This window comes from Suncus etruscus, chromosome 1 (assembly GCF_024139225.1).
Source record: "Suncus etruscus isolate mSunEtr1 chromosome 1, mSunEtr1.pri.cur, whole genome shotgun sequence".
Classification (NCBI taxonomy): Eukaryota; Metazoa; Chordata; class Mammalia; order Eulipotyphla; family Soricidae; genus Suncus; species Suncus etruscus.
This window is the reverse complement of record NC_064848.1, coordinates 60987371-61009718: the sequence shown is the minus strand read 5'-3', so window position 1 is coordinate 61009718 and position 22348 is coordinate 60987371. Positions and strand designations below refer to the sequence as shown.

The 22348-nt window shown below is 48.3% G+C and overlaps 1 protein-coding gene across 2 annotated transcripts in view; it reads right to left on the bottom strand.

Moving 5' to 3' along the window:
* Nucleotides 1-7250: 7250 nt before the first annotated feature.
* PHF24 (PHD finger protein 24) overlaps nt 7251-22348 on the bottom strand; it is a 30771-nt gene continuing 15673 nt past the window's right edge. Inside the window, exons 2-9 of one of the 2 annotated variants that reach the window (XM_049773592.1) lie at nt 19838-19887; nt 19218-19602; nt 17667-17852; nt 13245-13323; nt 12629-12834; nt 12184-12344; nt 11619-11720; nt 7251-11343 (exon numbers count right to left, since the gene is read on the bottom strand). In XM_049773592.1, coding sequence (XP_049629549.1) covers nt 11247-11343; nt 11619-11720; nt 12184-12344; nt 12629-12834; nt 13245-13323; nt 17667-17852; nt 19218-19598 — 1212 coding nt within the window. In that variant the 5' untranslated portion in view covers nt 19599-19602; nt 19838-19887 and the 3' untranslated portion in view covers nt 7251-11246. The remainder of the gene's footprint in view (nt 11344-11618; nt 11721-12183; nt 12345-12628; nt 12835-13244; nt 13324-17666; nt 17853-19217; nt 19603-19837; nt 19888-22348) is intronic. The other variant, XM_049773602.1, reaches the window with a different exon arrangement.

Sequence of the window (22348 nt, the reverse complement as noted above, 5' to 3'; positions counted from 1 at the left end):
CCCGCCGGCCGCAGACAGCGGGCCCGGGAACCCGCCCCGCGGCTCCGCCCCCGCGCAGCCCATTGCGCAGCCCGGCCGTCACTCAGCCTCGCCTCTCCGGCCATTGGGCGGCTGGCGACGGGTGGACGCCCCCGCTCCGCCCCTGTCACCGGCCACGCGCGCCCCGAGGCCGGGCCGCGCTGGGCGTGCGTCGGATTGGTGCGCCCCGCGGCCCATCAACCACACCTCTTCGCCAGCTCGTCGTGCCATTGGCGAAAGGGACAGAGGGTGGAAATTCCACGCGCCCTTTGATTTTATTGGTTGGTTGGCGGGTTCAGACCCGAGCCCGGGGGTGGGGAGGACCATTTCTTCGTCCAATCGGTTTGAGAAGGAGGGACCTGCTGGCCACCGTTTGAATCCCCGGGAGAAACTTCTGGAACCTGTGCAACGTCAAAGGCGGCCTTAAAGGAAAAGGACGCTCACCAGTTGGTCGTGACTTTGGCATTATTTCCTTTTATTATTTTTTTTTCCTTTCCCATTTTGAAAAGGTAGGGCAGAGGATAGTGCACTCTGGGAGGTGTAGTTCCTAAACCCGGGTGAAAAAGTCACCCGATTTTCGCACTCGTCGCCAAATCCGAGAACTCACCTCTACCTGACCTTATTTAGCTTTGCCTCACCTTGACCTGGAGTTGACCGGATAACTGAATGTCAAAACAAAGTCCAGTAACCAAGCAGAGTTAATACAGTCTCTCTCTCTCTCTCTCTCTCTCTCTCTCTCTCTCTCTCTCTCTCTCTCTCTCTCTCCTCTCTCTCTCTCTCTCTCTCTCTCTCTCTCTCTCTCTCTCTCTCTCTCTCTCTCTCTCTCTCTCTCTCTCTCTCTCTCTCTCTCTCTCTCTCCTCTCTCTCTCTCAGCTAGTGGTTCTCAGATTTAGCAACTTCCTTTCAGGGTCCTGTTCATACCTCTGTGTGGTCCCTCAACCCTTCTCTATCTATCTCAGCACCTCCGCAGTCCCTAGGAATGTTCTCCCTCCCTCTACGAGTTTATCCTCCTCCTTTGTGCTCCCTCACTCTAGCCCCTGCTTCCTCCTTTTCTTGGCCTGGTATGATCTGTCCGTTCCCCCTTGATCCTCCAATTCAATCAATCCTTCCCCCTAACCCCTAAACAATCTATTCTAGAGCCCCGCTTTAACCCTTCATAAGCTCCTTATGCTCTCTCTTAGACACCCTCAGAATTTCCCTTTTCAGGTCCCCACCCCCATTAAATCTCAGCCCCAGTGTCCCCGCTGTTCAGATCAGGCAGGGCTGCGGAGGCGGTAGCCAGCGGAAGCCGACGCTTGAGCAGACACGGTGCCTGGCGCGCCCACGTCACTGTCTCCCAGGCCCATCTGTGCTCCAGGGAACGGGGGTGGGTAGGGGGTAATCCGGGGGTGAAGGGGAGGTAGGGAGTATATGGAGGGTTTAAGGACAAAGGAAGGGCCAGTGCAAAATTCTGACTTCCTTCGCTTTTTTGCTGTTTCTCAGCAACAGAGTTTGGTTACTTACTTTGAGGTCATATAAACAGTAGGGAGCTGGAAACTAAGGCACAAGCGAGCTTCAGTAGCTTGGCTCTAGAGCAGCACTTGGGGGAGAGAAAAGACCTGGGTCCTGAGGTCAGGTCTGAAAGTTCTCCACCACCTGCTGACTTTGCAGTTCTCCCCAGGTATTTGAAGAATAAAGATTGTGAGGTGTGAAGGAAGTTGTGAAGAGTCAATGTGTAAAGGTTCTGAGTTGTGAAGGGGAGTCATGGAAGGAGGTGAGGTTAGAGGGATGAGTAAAGAGGGTGGGAAGATGGGGAAAGGGAGATGGGGTGAAGCAATGGGAAAGGGGGGAAGTATATGTGAGGAATTGGGAGGGGAAATAGTCTGGTAAGTAAAGAAGGCATGACATGGAAAGGAAAGGTGGGGACAAATAGAAGGGACAAGAACATGACTGGGCCCGGAGAGATAGCACAGTGGCATTTGCCTTGCAAGCATGGACCAAAGGTGTTTGTTTCGAATCCCGGTGTCCCATATGGTCCCCCGTGCCTGCCAGGAGCTATTTCTGAGCAGACAGCCAGGAGTAACCTCTGAGCACCGCCGGGTGTGACCCAAAAGCCAAAAGCCAAAAGCCAAAAAAAAAAAAAAAAAAAAAGAACATGACTGAGGTGAGTGAGAAGAAATGAGGAAGGGGAGAAAGAAGGTGTGAGAAGGGACCAGGAAAGTGTGACACAGAGATAGAGGTAAGATGGGATCAGGCCTCCCCCCACACCCTCAGATTTGGGGTGCTGGCTCCTCAAATCTGGGGCCCCTCAAACCCCCATCTCCGGTCTAATGGGGGCCTGAGGTGTGGGTGGCTCTGCTTCTTCCTATTCCAGTTCTATTTTGCCTCCTCCAGCCGTGCCTGTGCCAGAACGGAGGCAGAGAGTTTAGTCACTGGCCTTTACCTGGGCCCCCAAATGCTGATGCTCATACTGAGGACTTCAGGGGGCTGGACCTCATTCTGGGGTGAGGAGCATGGATGCCATTGTCTCCAGGCTGGCTAGAGCTGCCCTGACTCCCATTGTCTGGGGCACCTGTGGAGTGTGTGAGTAACTGGGCAGGATGCAGCACAGCTTGGATGCTTAAAGTGTGGTCTCTGGAGTCACCTCGTTGTGCGGTGAGGGGGTTTTCCGAGTCTGTACCCATTTTCTTCTGTAAGATGGAGATAGGCAACAGAGGCCCTTTGACACTTGTGTGAAGGTTAATTAAGGTAACTGTGTACTGTACCTATTTTGGAGTTTGGCATGTAGTTCGTGTTCAACAAAGTTAGCTGTGTTACTCTGTTCACACGTAACTGGGTGTGTGATTACATCTATAAATGTATAAAGTCAGGGAATTATTTGCGCTGTTGTATCTGTAGCATGATTTATGAGTGTGATTGAATTTGTGTAGTTATTTTTGTACGGTGGTATGCCTGAATCCACTAGTTGCTTTAGGTATGTGGTCATATGTTAGTACACATGTGTGATCCAGTGACTGAGTAGGCCTTTCTGACAAGACTGGATGATAGGTAGCTTTGTGGCTATTGACACATGGACACTGTCTTCTGGTGTATGCACGCGTCTGTGATCATGTCAGTTCCAAACACCCCCACTCACCCTCCCTTCCCATGGAGACGTCATAACCCTAGGTGTCCCTCATTTCCTCACCCCGAGGGAACCGGAACCTGGGGGCAGGAGTGGGTGTGTGTGCATGAGGAGGTGTTTAGATAGGAACACAAGTCCCCCCCCCACTGGAGAGGAGGGGTAGACCCTTATCTTGCACAGATTCTGAAGGCTTCAGAGTCAGTCCCCCTGCCACCCCAGCCTGCTCTCAGTTCTTAGTCTTGTCTCCATGGTAGCAGTTGCTAGGGCTCTCACTGTTGCTAAGATCTGGGTGTGGGAGGCTGCCAGGCCCTGTTGCCAGTAGAAACAGAGAATCCTGGGGGGAAGGAAGACTACCTCCACAGCTGCCAGCCCTCTGCTGTGACAGGACTGTCCTTGGGCCTCTCCTGACCTCAGATTGTGTCTGTGATTTATATGGGCAGCACCAGGACAGGCAAATGGTGAAATTGAGCTATTGAGATTCCCTTTAGAGGAGTGTGTGTGTGTGTGTGTGTGTGTGTGTGTGTGTGTGTGTAGCCCATCCATGACTATCTTTATGATTGTGACACCTTCAAAATTACTAATTAACTCATTCTATCCTTTATGCCACTATTCTTCAGCCTTCTTACACCCATGGTCCAGCACCTGTCCTATGCACCAATCCACAGACAGCAGTGACAAACAAGATGATAGACCTGCGGTTTTCAACCTTCTCATACCTGTGGGCTGGCACCGCTTCATGGACCTGCGGTTGAAGACCATGCCTTCTGCTGCATGCATGTCCACCCACCCTTGAGTTCTCTAGTGTCTGGTGCTTATTCCCTGAGCTTTCACCTGGAGCAAGAATGCTGTACTGATGCTGAAATTTGACTGATTCTTTTCTTTTAGCATCTCGCTTGGATTCCAACTTCCTGCTGGCCCTTAAGCTCAGTCTTTGGTCTCCCATCTGTGGCTTTAGCCCTAAGATCTTGGTCCTGGCCAGACTAAACCCAAACTCAGCTACAATTAGGGTGATTCCTAAATTAGATACAGATAGATGAACTCATAAGCAAATTGAGTTCTAATCCTGTACATTTTCTAAACATGGACAGGCCCCTCTGCACTTGCCTGGCATTTCCATGTATGTCTTGTGTTCAGAATCTAAAGGACAGGCATTAGTGGTTATATCTTGTGATGGGGTGAAAGGACAAATGTTATAGATGACCAGCAGAGGGCGCTCATCTACTTCTAGTTCTAGAAGTAAGCTTTCCAGCACCCACACCAGTTTATATTGAAACCTCAGATTTTTTCTTTTTTCTTTTCTTTTCTTTTCCTTTTTTTTTTGGTTTTTGGGCCACACCTGTTGGCGCTCAGGGGTTATTCCTGGTTGTACACTCATGAATCACTCCTGACTGGCTTGGGGGGCCATATGGGATGCCAGAGATCGAACCCAGTTAGCTGTGTGCAAGGCAAATGCTTTACCCACTGTACTATCGCTCCATTCCCAAATAAAACTTTTATTTAAAAAAAGGATACTTAAAAAAAAGAAGAGGGCCCGGAGAGATAGCACAGTGGCGTTTGCCTTGCAAGCAGCCGATCCAAGACCAAAGGTGGTTGGTTCGAATCCCGGTGTCCCATATGGTCCCCCGTGCCTGCCAGGAGCTATTTCTGAGCAGACAGCCAGGAGTAACCCCTGAGCACCGCCGGGTGTGGCCCAAAAACCAAAAAAGAAAAAAGAAAAAAAAAAAAAAAAGAAAAGAAAAAAGAAACATTCTGAGTTCTAGGGCAACTAGACACTGTTCCAGGCTGAGTTGGCTGTAACTTCAGCACTGTGGACAGAGGACACAGTGAGCTAGGCTGGGTTCTGTGGGAGGGAAAATACAGCCTTCAGCTGGGGCCAGTCCTCCCTGCTCACTCAGTGCAGATGAAGAATGCTCTTTCTTCCCACCAAATTATTTGGTACTCAGGGCCAGAGAGATATTACAGAGAATAGGGTGCTTGCCTTGCACATGACTAACTTGATTTCAATATCCTGCATCCATGTGGTCCTCAGGGCACTACTGGGCATAACCCAATAAACAAAAATAAAATAAAATAATAAGTTATTTGGTATTCACATAGCTGTATGCCCAGAGTGCAGACAGGATAGGGATTGTTATTTTTTAATTTAACTTTTGTTTTTGTTTGGAGGAAGGGGTTTAGGCCACATTTAACTGTGCTCAGGACTTACTCGTGGCTCTGTGCTCAGGATTTACTTCTGAAGAGCTCAGGGGACTATACAGGTACTAGGATTGAACTGGAGTCAGCCCTGCTTAAGGCAGGAGTCTAAAACCCTAAACTATTTATCTGATTCCTGTTTCCCCAAATTTTATAGATGAGAAAGCAGATTCAGCAAGATCAAATTCCAATAAACACTTTAAGGTGGGGTGGGAGAGTCATCACGAAGGGCAAAGCTCCCAATTTCCTTTAGAGAAAGTGACTCTCTAGAAGTCAATAGAAGAGCAATGGAGCCAGAGCAGCATGAGTTGGGTGGAAATGTGTGCAGAACCAAGACATTAGCCTGCCCTGAATGAGTGGCACTTGGTAAGAGCAGCAATGCTAATAAGTTGGAAAGTTTCAGTCAGGACTGAGACTGGGAATTCTCACTAGTCACTGACACCCACACATGTGTGGCTTATATGCCTCATTCCGTGAGAATGCCTGACTTGTCTAAATAGGAGACTATTTTCTTCCTGTCACCAAGCTCTTTTTGAGTTTAGTGGCTCTCCATGGGATAATAGGAAGAAGAAGAGGCATGGGTTTGAGTTGATGACACAGGAGTGGCAGCACGTGGTCATGAGTGGCTTGGCTGAATGAAGCCTGGCTACCTGAATATGTCTATTCACAAGGGTAGAAAGGCGAGGAATTACCTCACACAGCAGTAGGTCCTTTGATGTTACTTTGACAGGTTACTTTACATTTGACTATGATTGAATGTGTGTGTACTGGAATCAGACCACCCAGCTCTCCTGCTTCCTGAACTGGTGACCTTGTATGCTGGAAATAGCTCAACCCCTCTGATCTTCACATTTTGGGAATACAGATTACATTGTTGGCTTTGGACACATCTAGTTGTGCTCAGGGATCATGGGGTATCATGTGTGGTGCTGAAGACTGAACCAGGGTCATCTGCATGCAAAGCAAGTACTTTTTACCCCTGGTGGTTGGTTCTTACTAGGATGACAATATTGAAAAATTTGAAGTTGTTGTGTGGTGGCCACTTGGTCTAGGAATTACAAACTCTGTGGCTGATATTGTGGTTTTTGTGGTGTATGGTTTTGGCTATACACAAGCAATATAAAATATATTACTCTGCTCTTGCCAGGCTTTGGAATGGTGGGTATCAGAGGGCCAATAGTGGAAGGGATTGGTATTTAATATTATTGGGAAACAAATGTATTATGAGCAACTATGTAACACATCTTTAAATAAAATAATTTGTTAAAAAAAACTGGTTGCTGATGAGGCATACAGTGCAGACACTCAGAGGCTTCACTAATTTCTTCAAAAATCAACTTCTTAGGACTAAGGTGCTTGCCTTGCACATGGCTGATAAGTTAAATCCTCAGTATCCCATAAGGTCCTCTAAGAACTGCCAGGAGTGAGTCCTGAATAGTCAGGACTAACCCCAAAGCATGTTCAAGTGGCCCTCAAACCAAAGCCAACAAAAATAAAATTCCATCGGCGTGTTGGTGGTATAGTGGTTAGCATAGCTGCCTTCCAAAAATAAAATTCCTCTCTTAAGTGCCCTCTTTCCCATTTTTAGGTAGAGCTCTGCTCCCTCTCATTCCCATTTGATTCTTGGAAAAGTTGGAGAGAGAAAGAGAGAGAGAGAGACAGAGAGAGGAGAGGAGAAAGGAGAGAGAAGAGAGAGAGATGAGAGAGGAGAGAGAAGAGAGAAGAGAGAAGAGAGATGAGAGAGGAGAGAGAAGAGAGAAGAGAGAAGAGAGAGAGGAGAGAGGAGAAAGAAAAGAGAGAGAGAGAGAAGAGAGAGCCAGGGACTTATTGTGTTCTTTGGACATTAGAGTTCTTCCTATCTTATACTCAGGGATTAACCTATGAAACCACACAAAAATTTACCCCATGCTCCCAAACAGGAAACAGGAAGTCAAAATAGCATTACAATCTTTATTATGATTTCTACCGTGCCAGCCTCTGGGAGCATTGGCTCCTTCTGGAGGGAGAGGCTAAGCCACTGGGAGGAACATGCAACTGGAGTGAAGACAAGGCTTTGGGGTGGATGTGCTGTTCCTCTTCACTTACTGCTGAATTATATTTACAGACAAGAGCAAGATAGAATGAGGGACCAGAGAGACTGGGATCTGGAGCTCAGTGGTCCTGGCCCATTACCAGTCTCTGTGTGGCTAGGACACAGATACTAAGCTTGCTCTCTTAAGGAGGCTAATCTTACAGGCCTTTGTTTCCTTAAAGATATGGGTCTGCCTTGCTGCTTGTGCATTGGTATTTTACATCCTTGGCCACACCAACATCGCTCTCCAGTCTGGAGTGTTTCTCAGTTACTGGTCCAGACACAACCAGATACCCTCACAATCCAAATTGAGAGGCATATGGCCTGGAGGGAAACTTGTCATTTTCACTACTTTAGCCTGGAGAAAACTCTATAACCTTGCTGATTTCTTTCACGTTTGCCTACAGCAGTGACAGCAGGAAAGCAATAGCAGGAAAAGTGCTCAGACCCACTCTCACACCAGGGCCAAGCATTAATGACTCCAATGTAAGGATGTTTGGACTACAGCTTGGAACTCCAGAGAGGGTCCCTGGACAAATTGCAGCAAAGTGGCACAAAGACAGTTCTTTCTCTTTAAATAGGCAGGTAATGAGGGGACATAGTTCCGGCTGTCAAGGGGTCCTGAAGTTCTGGCTTCAAGGTGATTTTCCTTTCAGTGCTGAGTCTCTCCTTGACTTTGCTCTGCTGGTTTGAGGGGGGCATGGCTTCCACCCATTCTCAGTCCTGAGATTACCCTTGACTCTTGGATAGCTTAGGGTCCTGCCAGATACCTTCTTGGCTTCCCAGGCTTCCTGAGTTCACTTCCTAAAGCCACGAGAACTGCCACAGCAAGTTTGTCTTTGGACTGAGGTCTCAGCACAATCCTGGGCTCGGCCCATGTGAGGTACCCTCTTTTTCATTGATTCTGTTTTTCCTGGACTGGTGGGAGGAATGGGGGAACCCCAGATTTGGCCACTCAGACAAGGCAAAAGTGATGTCCTCCAATGTAGCATCAGCATCAGAAAGGCCAGTGTCTACTCTGCAGCTTGGCACCTGGGCTGAAAAGGGTTGGGCCATGTGTCATGGCTTCAGCTGTGACCAGCCTCCAAGGCAGGGCATTTGCAAGTGGGTCAGAACCCAGGAGTGAGTCCTTCCTGGGCCCCAAAGGCACCTCTGGGCTTCAAAGCCATCTCACTTAAAAAGCACAGAGCCTGCAACTGTGGGGGGGAAGGCTAGTCTCAGAAGAACAGCCCCAGAGGTTATGTGGCCACAGCCATGACCCACATGTCTGCAGCAACCGAAACCCCTCCCCTCCACACCCACCCACTCCCAGACATCCGGCTGTCCCATTAAATGATCCTTGGGAAGACTGCTGGATGAAAAACAGGTTGAGAGCAAACTGTCTTCAAGGTTGGATTACCCCCCATTCTCTCTTGGTTGGAAGAGGGGTTGCTCGGAAAATTTGGGGCAGCCAAAGTTAATGTGAGAGACATCTTCTTACCCTTAGGCATTTTCATACTGGGAATTTCAGTCACAGTGATGAGGGGGTGCTTGAGAAGGAAAGAAGGGGCTTCACTAGGGTGATGTTTGCACGTCTCCATACACAATGAAAAGGGCTTCACAGATTAGCACACTACAAAGAGAGGGTTGAGGTGCAGCTTCTGCAGATCTATTCTAGGGAAGCAATGGGACCCTCTTTGGTAGAATGTGACATATCTGTGGAAGAGGCTCCAAATTGCTCTCCAGCTTCCTGCATCTCTTGTGGATTAGAAGCTCTATTTCTGGTGGCTGTGCTCCGCAGTCCCTTTGTCTTACCTTCAATTAAAGAGACTCATGCTCCAGCAAAGAAAGAGAAAATCCCAATGGGCAGACCCTGCCTGGCCACGCTTGGGGTGTAGTAGCCATGGTCATGTAGCTGTTGCTTCAGACAGGGGCAGTGTCACCTTGACCTGGGCCAGAAAGGGGAACCAGAGGGATTTGGCAGTTCCAGTGACTGATGAGGAGGCAGGAGAACACCAACTGTCTAGTTCTCAAAGCCCAGAGCTCATTTCAACTCCCAGTGCTCTGCCTGGGACATCAAGGAGCCCAAGGTACTGGGACAGAAGGTCATTTGCCAGGAAAGTAAGCAAGAGCTCCTGGGCTTAATGTGCTTTAATCATCTCAGTGCAAAAACCCCACGCTGAGCTGCTTGAGATGCAGTTCTTGGGCCCAAGAGTAATGTGCTTGCTTGGTTTCGTTTGTTTTGGTTAGCTTGGATAACGGCCATCCTTGGGAGTATGGCAGAGAAGTATTTACAGAAAACTGTGGGCTTTGAAATATTTCGGGGCTCATCCACATGAACCCAGATTCATTCCTCTCAGTTCAGTCATGAAAAGCTTCTTAGCCTGCTTCTGGAGCAGGCAGTTTCCAAAGGCGGACACCCACAGAGCTCTGATGGGTTTGCAGTCCCAGCCCTTTTCCTCTGAGCCTCAACACTGTGTCTGCCACTCATGTCAGTGCCCTAAGGGCTGCTCTCAGGGATATGCAAGCCATGGGGCTGTGAGCATCAGTGGTACTGAGCCAGCTCTCCAGCAACACTTAGCCCTCTGATGAGGCAAACCCTGTTATTAGGCTGGAAAGAGAAACCCTGGCTGGCTGACTTGTGAATTTGATGAGCACTCAGGAAGGAGGGGGGGCCAGGGCTTGGAGGCTGGGCACAGCATTCTTGTGGACCTATGCTTGTCCCACATGCTCTCTGCTCCTTCTTGCTGAGCCCCATAGAGAGGCAGCATCGAGGGGTAGGGGGGGAGTGCTTCCTCCTCTAGAGAGCTTAGAACTTTTTCTGCTCAAGAGCACCGAGATGCTAATCATCTTGGCACCAGCTCTTTGTTCTTGTGGTGAGGGGAAGTCTTGCTCAGGTTTCTGTGGTGCTTTTCCTTGGGCAGCAGGAGAGACTGGCTCCATTACTCAACAGCTAGTCTACAGCCAAGTTGAGCCAGAAGGTGGAAAAGTACACGAGCCTTCTCTTCTCTCCATCTAGTCATGGCTTCTGGGTGTCTGTGCTTGGGGGAAGCTTCTCACACAGAAGCTGGCGAGACATCTCAACTGTTCTAGCCAGGCCCCTGGTATTTGTAGGTCATGAGCCCCCATCTGAAAAGTAGGGGCCAGTATGGCTCACTCAAACCTGCTGTTTGAATTATTTTACTACTTTTCTGCACTTGGATGACCAGTTGGTAAATCCCTAGCACTCTGGGACCTTCAGAGGGGTATTGGCACCTCCCTTTTCTGGTTAGGACTTCACAGACTAGGGATCTAACATTCCAGGAACTGGAATTATTGAAACAATGGACTGAAGTGCAGGGATGGGTTTCAATCCTCTTCCCACCCCCAAACACACAGCTTCCCAGACAGAGGCTGGCCAAAAGGGAGGAAGGAGCTGGTAGCACCTCCGGGGATGTGGAACCTACTGCTCCCTCCATCTTGCTATGTTTGGGCAATAGAAAGCACAACTGGCTAATAAATAGGCAGAGGAAGTAGAACCTCCAGGGCCTTCACAAAGGGACTCTGGTCCTTTTTCTACTCAAAGGAACCAGGTCTCTGAAGATGGCGACAGTGAGCCTGCATGTGTGAGTGGCAGGTCCAGTCTAAGAGGTGGTGGAGGGGCTGGGGCAGATGCAGCCTCAGCTCTGGGCTACCCAGGGCAGTGCAGGGCTGCCTATGAGACTGATTTTGCATGAGGGGAACGGGATTTCCATGTCATGAAGCTTAGTGACAAACAGAGATGCTGGCAGTGCTCCATCCCCATGAGTCTCCATGTCAGACTTTGGTGGGGTGAAGGGAGAGAGAAAGGGTAGGGAAGAAAAGGTCACGCTCCCCTCGCCCCGGGCTGAGATTCTCTACTCATTATCCTGGGGGTTTTAAGTGAATGGCTGCGCTGTTGGGGCGAGAGGCCAGGATGTAGATGACATTCTTCTGCAGGAAGGTCAGCCAATCCACGGATCTGGAAGGAAGCAAAGAAAGACCTGAGACACTGGCAGCAGAACCCTAAGGGTCTTGGCTTGGCTCCTGCCTGCCAATCGAGTTCTGGCTGCCTGTGTTTCCAAGCTGACAGGACAGCTGGCTCATCACAGGGATCAGAGCTCAAAACTGAATTCTTGGAGTCTGCACTGGACACTTGCTGTTTTGGGGCACAAGAGATATCCATTTTTCCTTGCTTGGATGTGAGTGCCCTGGAGGTAGAAGATGGGCAGCCATGGGGTTAGGGGCCCCACTCACCTGGTCTCCTGTTCAGTGGGCAGCAGGGGCTTGTCCTGATTCTTGCTGCTGCTGCTGCTGCTGGCTGGACTGCTGTCAGCTATGGGACCTACATGGCTGACACTGTGGGATGCAGTGACATGTGTTAGGAGTAGGCCCTTGAGAGGCCTGACCCCACCCCAGCCAAAATCTAGGGACACTGGATGTCTAATGGACATTCAAAACCTTTTTTTTTTTTTTGGCCACATTCGGTGGCAATCAGGAGTTACTCCTAGCTCCTGGCAGGCTCAAGGAAACCGTATGGGATGCTGGGGATTGAATGCAGGTTGGCTACATGCAAGGCAAGTGCCCTAGCCATCGTGCTATTGCTCCAGCCCCTCTTAAAACTTTTCTAATTGGGGAGAGGGGTTGAGATTGCCCAACAGGATGAGGGAAACTATTCCTCACCTGGTGTACAGAGGGCCCTTATCCTGGCTGTGGATAGGAGAAAGGAATGGTGGGGACACCTTTCAGCCCAGGGCCATGGGACATGGAAGGAAAGTAGGTATGAGTGGGAAGGGGCATGTGCATGCGTGTGGTGCAGAACCTGACGCTGCAGGACGGAGCCTCTGCCGGGCGTTTGCAGAACCAGGCATGCTGCATGCGGTGGCATTCAGCCTCGCTGATAGCGCCCCCGCCGCCCTGTGCCATGAACGCATCCCGCACTCGTTCGCGCTCCTTGACTGTCAGCAGCCTCAACAGAGAATTCTGGAGAAGCAGCAGCCACAGTTAAGATCTCGGAGGCGAGGGGACTTCAAAAACCAACAAGCCCAAAACACCTCCCCCTATTTGTGACCTCCCGGAGCTGTTGGCCATCAGAAGTTTTTTAGGATGGAGTCTGAAAACCCAATCTCTACCAGATGAGCACAGGCCTCTTCTTACTGGCAAGAACTGGAGCCCCTTTCTCATACAAGTCCCTGCTCCCCCCCTACCCCACCATAAGCCTGCTGGGTCTGTCACTCTTTTTCACAGGGACAGTCAAGCCAGCTCACCTGGGGACGCAACTGTTGCAGGAGCAGGAGGGACTCGTGGGACAAGAAGTCTGACCACTCTATATGGCCGCGGTGCTCAGGGTCCAAGGCTGCAAACTGCTGGGCCACTAGCTCTTCCTGCTCCTCGCTGAGGGTCCTGTTACTCTCCCCTCGCTTTGCTACTTGGTGGCGGTAGCGCAAGAAGTCCTCCAGCGTAAGGGAACAATCTGTGGGGAGGTGCTCCATGTGCTCCTGCCCATAGCCACTGGGGTTCCTCTACCCTTTCTGAGGCTGCCCGCTAAAGTCCCCCACAACCAGGATAACTCGAGCTGTGGCTGGAGGCAAAATGCTCTGCTGCCTGGCCACTCAGGAACCAGGACCCACTCACTCAATTGCCCCCAAATTCATGATACCCAGTGTTCCAGGCTTACTCCTGGCTCTGCACTCAGGTAACACTTTCAGTGAGACACAGGGGACCATTTGGGGTGCTGGGGATTGAATTTGGGTTTGGCTACATGCAAGGCAAGTGCCCTACTCACTGTACTATTGCTCCGGCCCCTGCATACCACTTCTTGGCTCATCCTAGCACATATAAAGGAGTGTGTCACAGCCCTTCAGCTGCACTGTGCAGCCTTACCAGGGATGACTTTACATTGATGGAAGATCTCTGTGAGGCTATACATCTCCTCCTCGGTAAGCAGCAGGTTGAGATTGTCCTGAAATGGAAGAAGCACACATCAGTGCTTGAGGCCAGCTGAGAAGTCAGGGTCGATGATGTATGAACTGAAAGGTCATGCTGGGATCACCTAATCCCTGCCTCTTGTGCCAGGTTAGGAGACAGGGGCCAGAAGGGAGAAATAACTTGCTCAGTTTCCCTGGCTGGGAAGAAACCTTTGGCAGAACCTAGATACCTGCCTTCAGCCCACAGACCCTTTCACTAAAACAGTGGGGTTTTGTTGTTTCTGTGTCACATACAGTGGTGTTCAGGATTTACTCCTGGCTCTGCACTCCTGGCAGGCTTGGGATCATATGGGACTCACATGGGGATCATATATCATTTTACTATCACTCTGTCCCCTAAAATAATGGTTTTTAAAAATTATTCTCAGTGATGTCCTACCCACTGTACTATTGCTCCAGGACCTGGTCCTTCATACTTATTTCTTTCAGGACTCGAGTGATAGTACAGCAAGTAAGGAGCTTGCCTTGATTGTGGCTGACCCTGGTTTTTATCCCTAGCACATGATATGGTTCCCAGAAATGGCCAGGAGTGAGCACTGAGTACAGAGTCAGGAGTATACCTTGACCACATTGGCAGGTGTGGCTCAATAAAGGGGGGAAAAAAGACTCTTTAGGGACCGGAGTGATAGCACACCAGGAGAGATTTCTGAGTGCAGAGCCAAGAGTAATCCCTGAGTGCCACTGGGTGTGGCCCCAAACCTCCCTCCAAAAAAGACTTTTAAAAGTAGAAGGTTATCACCCCACTCCCATTCTCCACCCCCTCCAACCCCCCATAGTTGGAAAAAGAGCAGGCAATTTGTGAGGATCCACTTGTGCGTTTCTTAACAATCAATAATACCAAGTATAAGCTGGACAAATGACCTATAACACTGAATTGTTCAGTGTGGCAGGAGCTGAGAAGGGGTGGGAGGGAGAGAAAGAGAGAAACAGAGAAAGGTGTCTGTAAGAATGCTAAAAGATGAGGGAGTGAGGGAGGTTGAATGAAGTGTCTCAATGCATTTATTGAGCCCCTGGAACTGAGCCTTTATTTCGAATGAAGGGGAGTCCCTGGGGATCTAATTGTAGAGTACCAAGCTCAAATTATTGTTACTATATGGAGAGTGCATCCGGGTAGTACAGTCTGAAGTCGTGAGAGGAGGGGGTATCAGGGGATTAGGTGTCTGTTGCAACAGGTAAGAAAAATTACTAAACAAAGGTATGAAAATGCAGAAATGGGAGACATTTGAGTCCTATTAGGATGTAGAATTAATGAGACATGTTGACATGCTGATATGAGGAGTTGGGAGTAGTAACTGGTAATGTAAGTATTCACAGACAGAATAGAGACTCAAACAAAGATGGGTTCATTCATTATTCAGTGATAGGTACCTGGGCAACTTCAAGATAGTTTAAGTTCAAGGCACAGGGTAAAAGTGGATCTAGACAGGGGCTGGAGAGAGAGTACAGCAGGCAGGGCATTTGCCTCATATGTGACTGAGCAGGGTTAGATCCCCAGCACCCCATGTGGTCTCGCAAGCATCACCAGGGCATAATTCCTGACTACAGAATTAGGATTAACCCCTGAGCACTGCCGAATCTGGTCCCAAAATATAAAACAAACAAAATGTGGATCTGGGCAGACAGAGGTAAGGTATCATTGGTATTTATATATAGATTTGGCCACTGGACAGGGTTATCCGGAGTGTATACTGTGAGAAAGGAGTTCTAACAGGATCTTGAAAAAAAAACAAAAAACAAAAAAAAAACCACCTCTTGGGGAGTGGGAAGCCCATATCCAGCAGTTTTCTGGGTGGATTAAAGTTACTCCTGGCAGTGCTGGAGACAGTATGTGTTACCACAGAGCCTGGGGTTCTGGAATGCAAGGTATGTGCTCTAGCCCTTTGAGCTCTCTCCCAACCCAGACACATCTGCTTTTAAGAGGGACAGAAAACTAAATAAAGGTTCTTAGAAAGAATTGTCAGAGAAGGTGGCAAGATAAAAATCAGCCCTAGAAGCCAAGAAAAGAGAATTGCACATGTAGGAAATAATGTGAAGGGGTGGTTCTATGAGGATGATGAAGTTTTTGATTTTCTCTTTTTTTGTGGGGGGGGCACACCCATTTGATGCTCAGAGGTTACTTTTGGCTAAGCGCTCAGAAATTGCCCCTGGCTTGGGGGGACCATATGGGACGCTGGGGGATCGAACCACGGTCCTTCCTTGGCTAGCGCTTGCAAGGCAGACACCTTACCTCTAGCGCCTCCTCTCTGGCCCCAAGAGTTTTTGATTTTCTATTTGATCTAATTTTCATACTTTGTATAATAATGCTCATAAAATATGCTCTACTGCCTCCCAAAAGCAAGAAAGTGCTGAATATGCTGGAGAGGCCAAGTATGAAGATATCTGAGTGAAGGCCTATGAACTGGACAATGAAATCACTGGTGACCATAGAAGGAGTCAACTCAACAGAAGGATGAACGCAGAAGGTGGATTGTGAGTTGACCGAGCCACAAGGAGGTGATAATGTTCTCTCATGAAGCTTGATTGTGCTGGAAAAGAGGAGAAAAGGAAGAGCCAAGAGGAAATCTTTATAAAAAGTTCAGTGGAGTGCAAGATAGATAATACAGTGGTAGGGTTCTTGTCTTGCATTCAGCCTACTGGGGTTCTATCCTCAGGAGTAAGGCCTAAGCACCATCGGACATGGCCCACAGCCAAAGTAAAGAAATTAGTGGAGAGTGGAGATGAGAACTGTGACCAAAAAGGAAGCACATTATGAGAAATGTCCCCACTCCCCCTCAGTCTTTTGCAGGCCAAGAAAAGGAAAACACATGTAAAAGGACTGGAGAAATAGAGAGTAGAGATCATCTGTAAAGCAGATGTAAATTTATAGCTAGGGAAAAAGTGTGTACTTGGCTGGGAATGCACTTCTTTTTATGAGCAACCCACAGAGAAAGTGTTATTTGTGAGCAAGTAGCACATTTTCAGTCTAGGCTGTAAGACAAAATGGCTCAGCTGATCCTCCCTTCTCTGAAATCAGTGCATGTTGAACAACAGACCCATGAACTCTATTTGGATGGTAGGAATGGTAGCAGTGATAGGAATGTTTTTCTATTTTTCTCTTTCATCAAAAGTTGCAAGGCACAGGGCTATGGCTCAGTAGGAGAAAACATACCTTGTATATGTGCCTATATTTATTCCTGGCATTGCAAACCAAAGAAAAAAGGTACCAAGAAATTTATATATAATGTGCAAAGCTCTTTGAAGGGAGAATCGACACAGTGTTCAAGGGTTACTCCTGATTCTAGAAACACTCCTGGCATGTATAGAGGACCACATGGGATGCTTAGGGAATCAAACCCAGGTCAGCTGTGTGCAAGGCAAATGCCCTAACCTCTGTACTATCTCTGTGGCCCCATAATGTGAAAAGTTCTAAATCATGAGACACTTGCTACTTCATTCGCCTAATGATCACTTCAGAGTAGAAGAACAAGTGCTCTGACATCAGAGAGCACATGGGCGAATGAGGGCCTGCAAACAAAGAGGCTTCTTTTTTTTCTTTTTGGTTTTTAAACCACACCCAACACTCAGAGATTAGTTACTCCTGGCTCCTGGCTCTATGTTCAAAAATTATTCCTGCCAGGTTTGGAGGACCATAATGGGATGCCAGGGATTGAACCTATGTCAGCCACGTGCAAGGCAAACACTCTACCCACTGTGCTATTACTCCAAACCAAAGATGATTCTTTTTTTTTTTTTATGGTTTTTGGGTCACACCCGGCAGTGCTCAGGGGTTATTCCTGGCTCCATGCTCAGAAATTGCTCCTGACAGGCACAGGGGACCATATGGGACGCCGGGATTTGAACTGATGACCTTCTGCATGAAAGGCAAATGCCTTACCTCCATGCTATCTCTCCGGCCCCCAAAGATGATTCTTGTTAGAGGATCTATCACCACTGGCAGCAAGCTGGTTGGGACCTCAGTTGGGTTTTCAGATGAATACAATAGATGACAACTACAAATTCAGTGAAAGCACTGCTCATAGCAGAGTTACATTTGTGTAGTCAAGTCAAACCTTAGATTATTGGGTAAATCCTCTAACTAAATGATTCTCAATAGGGTGGATGACTTTGCTCTCCCAGACACATTAATAGCATATATTTTTCTCTATTCTCTGTGTGTGTGTATGTGTATGTTTGTCTCTCTCGTTCTGAAATCAGGACCCAATGTCTACTGTGGGGAAAACCTTTATCCTTGTTGGATCCCAGAGATCTGAGACAAGGCCTCTAAGAAAGTGCCAAGTTCCTGGGGTACAGTCACTCAAATTCCCCCATCCAGGCTCACACAGTAGTGGCAACTCCAGCCTGTGTCCGTGTGGGCCGTTTCAGTCACTTCTGCACTGCTGTCTGGTTGAATGTAGCCCATGCGGCGCAGGCAGCCATCATGGAAAACCCTGGAGCAGATCCTGCATGGGAAGAGGCTCTCGGCTGTCCATACTTCACAGATGTCACACATCTCATCATTGACAATCTGAGGAAAGAGATCAGGAGTGAACTGGGGTGTGCCAGACCCAGCAGAGTAAGACTGGAACTTCCTGAGAAGCCTAGAACAGAGTTCCTTTTCCCTTTTGTTTTTGGTTTTTGGGATATACCTAGCACTGCTCAGGAATCAGGTTACCATATGGGGTGTTGGAGATTGGACAGCTATGTGCAATGCCAGCACCTTTCCTGTTGCCCTCTCTCTTTCTGGCTCCCAAACTAGTCTATTTTCTCAAACTGGGGACAAAAAACTGAATGTAGAGGTCACAAAAAAATAAAAATTAAAAAAAATTTGCAATAAACTTTGATTTATTATCAGTAAATGTTTAGTTTGTATACTTTCATATATTCTGGAATCTCAGAAATATTTGTTGGCAAAAGGGTTGCAAGTGGAAAGTTTCAGCAGCCTTGGCCCAGAGATGCTCCCTGAAACCAGCTTTCGGGTCATGAAATTTTCTCTCTGGAAGATATGGGCCAGTAGGACCTTCTAACTGTTCAGGCTTCTATAACCAGAATTCAAGAACAGAGTGCTACGAGCATTTATTCCCTTTGGGTGGGTTTGTTTTTGAGCCACAGATGTTTCTCAGGGGTTACTCCTGGCTCTTCACTATGGAATTAATCTTGGTGGTGCTTCAGGGAGCATAAGGGATGCTGGGGCTCAGACCTGGGTCAGTCATGTACTTTATCTGCTGTACTGACTAATTTATCTACTTTATTTGGCTCCAGCATTTTGTTTTTGTTTTTGGGTCACACCCAGCAGCGCTCAGGGGTTACTTCTGGCTCTATGCTCAGAAATCGCTCCTGGCAGGCTCGGGGGACCATATGGGATGCTGGGATTTGAACCACTGACCTCTACATGCAAGGCAAATGCCTTACCTCCATGCTATCTCTCCGGCCCCCCATGTGGGATTCTAAAGATTGAACCTAGGTTGGTCACATGCAAGGCAAATGCCGTACCACTATAATATTGCTCTGGTCCTGCACTGAACATTTTGGAGAAAATTCTTAGGTGGAGCAAAATGGCAGAATATTAACCATCTCTGAATCGCCTGGACAGATGCTAGCAGCAACTTCTCGTTACTGACACCTTCTGGATCTCTCCCCTCTCAAAACTCCACCTGCTTCCTCCAGAAGCTCAAGCTTCCTCTCACCCATTGCCTTGGGTCTGTCCCTGAGATGGGACTAACATTGATCTTCTATGGGAAGAGACTCCAAAGTGCTTCTAGACTCCATCCTCCCTTTTAGGCTTTTGACTTTCACGTTGGTCCCCCACAGGTCTCCCCATCGTATGAAGCCCCTCTTCACCCTCACATGATCTAAGACTCGGGGTCAGTCATGCCTTCCCCAGGACACTCACCGACTCTCTGAGCTCTAAGCAGATGTCAGGGGGCTTATCATCGTCCAGTTGGCGGGTAGGCCGGATGAAGGCGGGCTGCGTGAAGCAGCGGCTAATTCTGTCCAAGTCCTCGGGCTCTACCCCACGCCCATCTCGGAGTCGCTCCCAGGCCCCCCGCCGGATGTTGCTCTCATCTTGGAGTACTGGGGCTCTGGCCTCTGCTTCTTTATCTTCCTGTACCTCTTGCACAGAACCCTCAACAGTGCCTCGTCGGGGCTCTGCGAGCTCGCCTGAGCGTCGGATGGAAGGTCTGTCCCGCAGCCCTTCCTTGAAGGCAGACACAGCCAGGCTCACTTTCTGGACTTGTTCCACCGTCTGCCGCTTGGACATCAGCACCCCCATGACTCTGTGGAGAGAGAGTGGACTAAGCCAGGGGCACAGCAAAGCAGGCCAGCGAGCACCAGGGTCCATGTAGGCAGCCAGAGCTGCTAAAATGCATCTATCTGGCTCTTCTGGACATTTGGGGTGGGGAGAGGGGCCACACTCTGTGGCACTCAGAAGTTAGTCCTGGCAGGCCCCAGGATCATATGGGATGCGGAGGACCAAACCTGGGTCAGTCCCAGACAAGGCAAACACCCTACCTGCTGTGAAATCGCTCTGGCCCTCTGGCTCTTCTGACATGCAGTCCAAGCTGCGGATGAGAAAGCAGATGTTGGATGTTGATTCTAGTGTGGCAAGCCCCACAGAGGTGGATGGTCTCTGGCTAAGTGGTGGATGTGATAGGGGTAGAGGAAACTGAGGCAGGGCCAGGATGGCTTAATAATTATCTCAATGATGCAGGGCATATTATCATCCTGCTCTCCTCTGCCCTTGTCTTACCCATCCTTAATTAACTCTTTATTTTATTTTGGGGTAGAAGGGGATTTGATGCTATATCCAAGTACTCAGGGCTTACTCCTGGTGGGTATAGGTGACAAGAAGGTTCTGGGGATCAAAAAGAATCAGGATTAAGATGTAAGCCTTAACCCTAGGACGATCTCTCTGCTTCCCATCTTGCACACTCTAAATTCAATAAAAAGTGCTCACTCACTTTCTGAGTTGAGGTATAGAAGGAGAATGTCTTTGCCTTTCTCCAGAGTCCTGCTAAGGAGAACACGCCCCTCCCCCCCCCCCCATGACACAAAAGGTTTCCTGCCCCGGCTGGAGAGATAGCATGGAGGTAAGGCATTTGAGAAGGTCATTGGTTCGAATCCCGGCATCCCTTATGGTCCCTGGAGCCTGCCAGGAGCGATTTCTGAGTGTGGAGCCAGGAGTAACCCTGAGCATTGCCGGGTGTGACCCAAAAACAAAACAAAACAAAACAAAAAAAACCAAAAACGGTTTCCTGCCCTGTTTCCCATCTTTCTCTTCTCTTATATAAGAGTTCTTCTGAATTTGGCTACTTTGTGTTGTCTCCAGCTTCCCAGCGGGAAGACAAGAACATTGTAACACCATTAATTCCACAAAAGCCCTTGGCCTTTGGTTTCCTAATCTATGAGAGTGCTCATTGGCTCCTCAGTTGTTAATCAGCCATGCAAATGAATGCATCATCTTCCTGACCTGCAGGCCATGGGTCCCGGCAGAGACTGACAGACACTATGGAGCACAGCCCAAGTTTCTCTGTCCCATAGAATGACCCAAGTTTTGAAGCAAGCCTTCAGTAACACACTTCAGTTCTCCATTAAGCACTATGCATAGTCTGTCCAGGAATAATCCATAACAAATACATACATTTTGCACCCAAGTGAATGCGCTGTTCTTAGAAGCCTCCTGAATTTGGGAGCCAGGAACTACCTGCTCTCCATGAGGCCAAGGTGACAGCCATTGGCACCCTTTGCTTCATTCATATCTATGATGCTTTCTGGGTGTTTGTCACAGAAGCTAGCCTGTTGCAAACTCTAAGGCAAGTTTTGCATCTGTAAAGCTTTATGGATGCCATGGCCACATCCTCTGTTTTGCTATCCTGAACTGCTCTAAAAGATTTAGATCCTGTTTGGGTTAAAACACCACATTAATCCTTTGCTTCCTCTATGGTATGAGGGTGCAGCCCTGGGAAGGGAGGGCATGATACAGCATAATGCAGAGCAGGCCCATTCTTCTGTGCCCAAAAGGTCTTAGTGGAATTAGCTGAGATGCTTGCTTGGAGTAAAGTGGAACAGAGTCCATTTTAGCTCTCAATCCATTATAATCAAGGCTTATTGAACAGCATTGTGTACGAGGCCCTAAGGCCCCAACTGCTCATCACAGGAAGTAGAAGTGAAAAGAGTCTCACCACTCATGCTTCTTAATATAATAATTCAAAGAAGAGGAAGACAAGAAAGAGCTGAAATAAGGCAAGATCACATTTCTGGAGTCAAAGTGACCTTGAAGAGTAGGTAACAAGTTAGTCCCAGTTTGTTTTGTTTGTTTTTAGTACTTTGAGTTTTGGGCTTCACATAGCTATACTCAGGGTCAATTCTGGTGGGACTCAAGGCACTATAGGGATGGCTGAAGAACAAATCTGGGTCAGCAGCATACAAGGCAAGCATCCTACCCACTGCACTATCTCTTCAGCTCTATTACCAGTTTTTATTTTTCAGGGGCATAGTGACAGAAAACAGGTCAAGGGAAGTTAAAAGAGGCAGCAGACATGGTAGTCTCTCTCTGACACCAGGGTAGAACAGACATTTCAGAGTAAACAGGTGATTGGAGCAAGGATAAAGAGGGCAGTTTTTTTTTTTTTTTTTTTTTTGTTTTGTTTTGGTTTTGGTTTTTGGGTCACACCCGGCAGTTCTCAGAAGTTACTCCTGGCTCTCCGCTCAGAAATCACTACTGGCAGGCTTGGGGGACCATATGGAATGCCAGGATTCGAACCACCTTTCTCTTTCTCTCTATGCTATCTCTCTGGCCCCAAGAGGGCAGTTTTATACTATTTGCTTCCAACTTTATTTTACTGTAGATGACATATGACATTATGTAAATGTAAGGTCTTTAGGCACCTCAGAGATACAATGGGCTCAGTTCTAGAGCAAGACCATGAGGCAAATATCCCAGAAAAGTGAGTCACATATAATTTTTCAGCTTTCAGGTTTTTCAGTAACTGTATGTGTTATATCTATACTATATAGAAGACT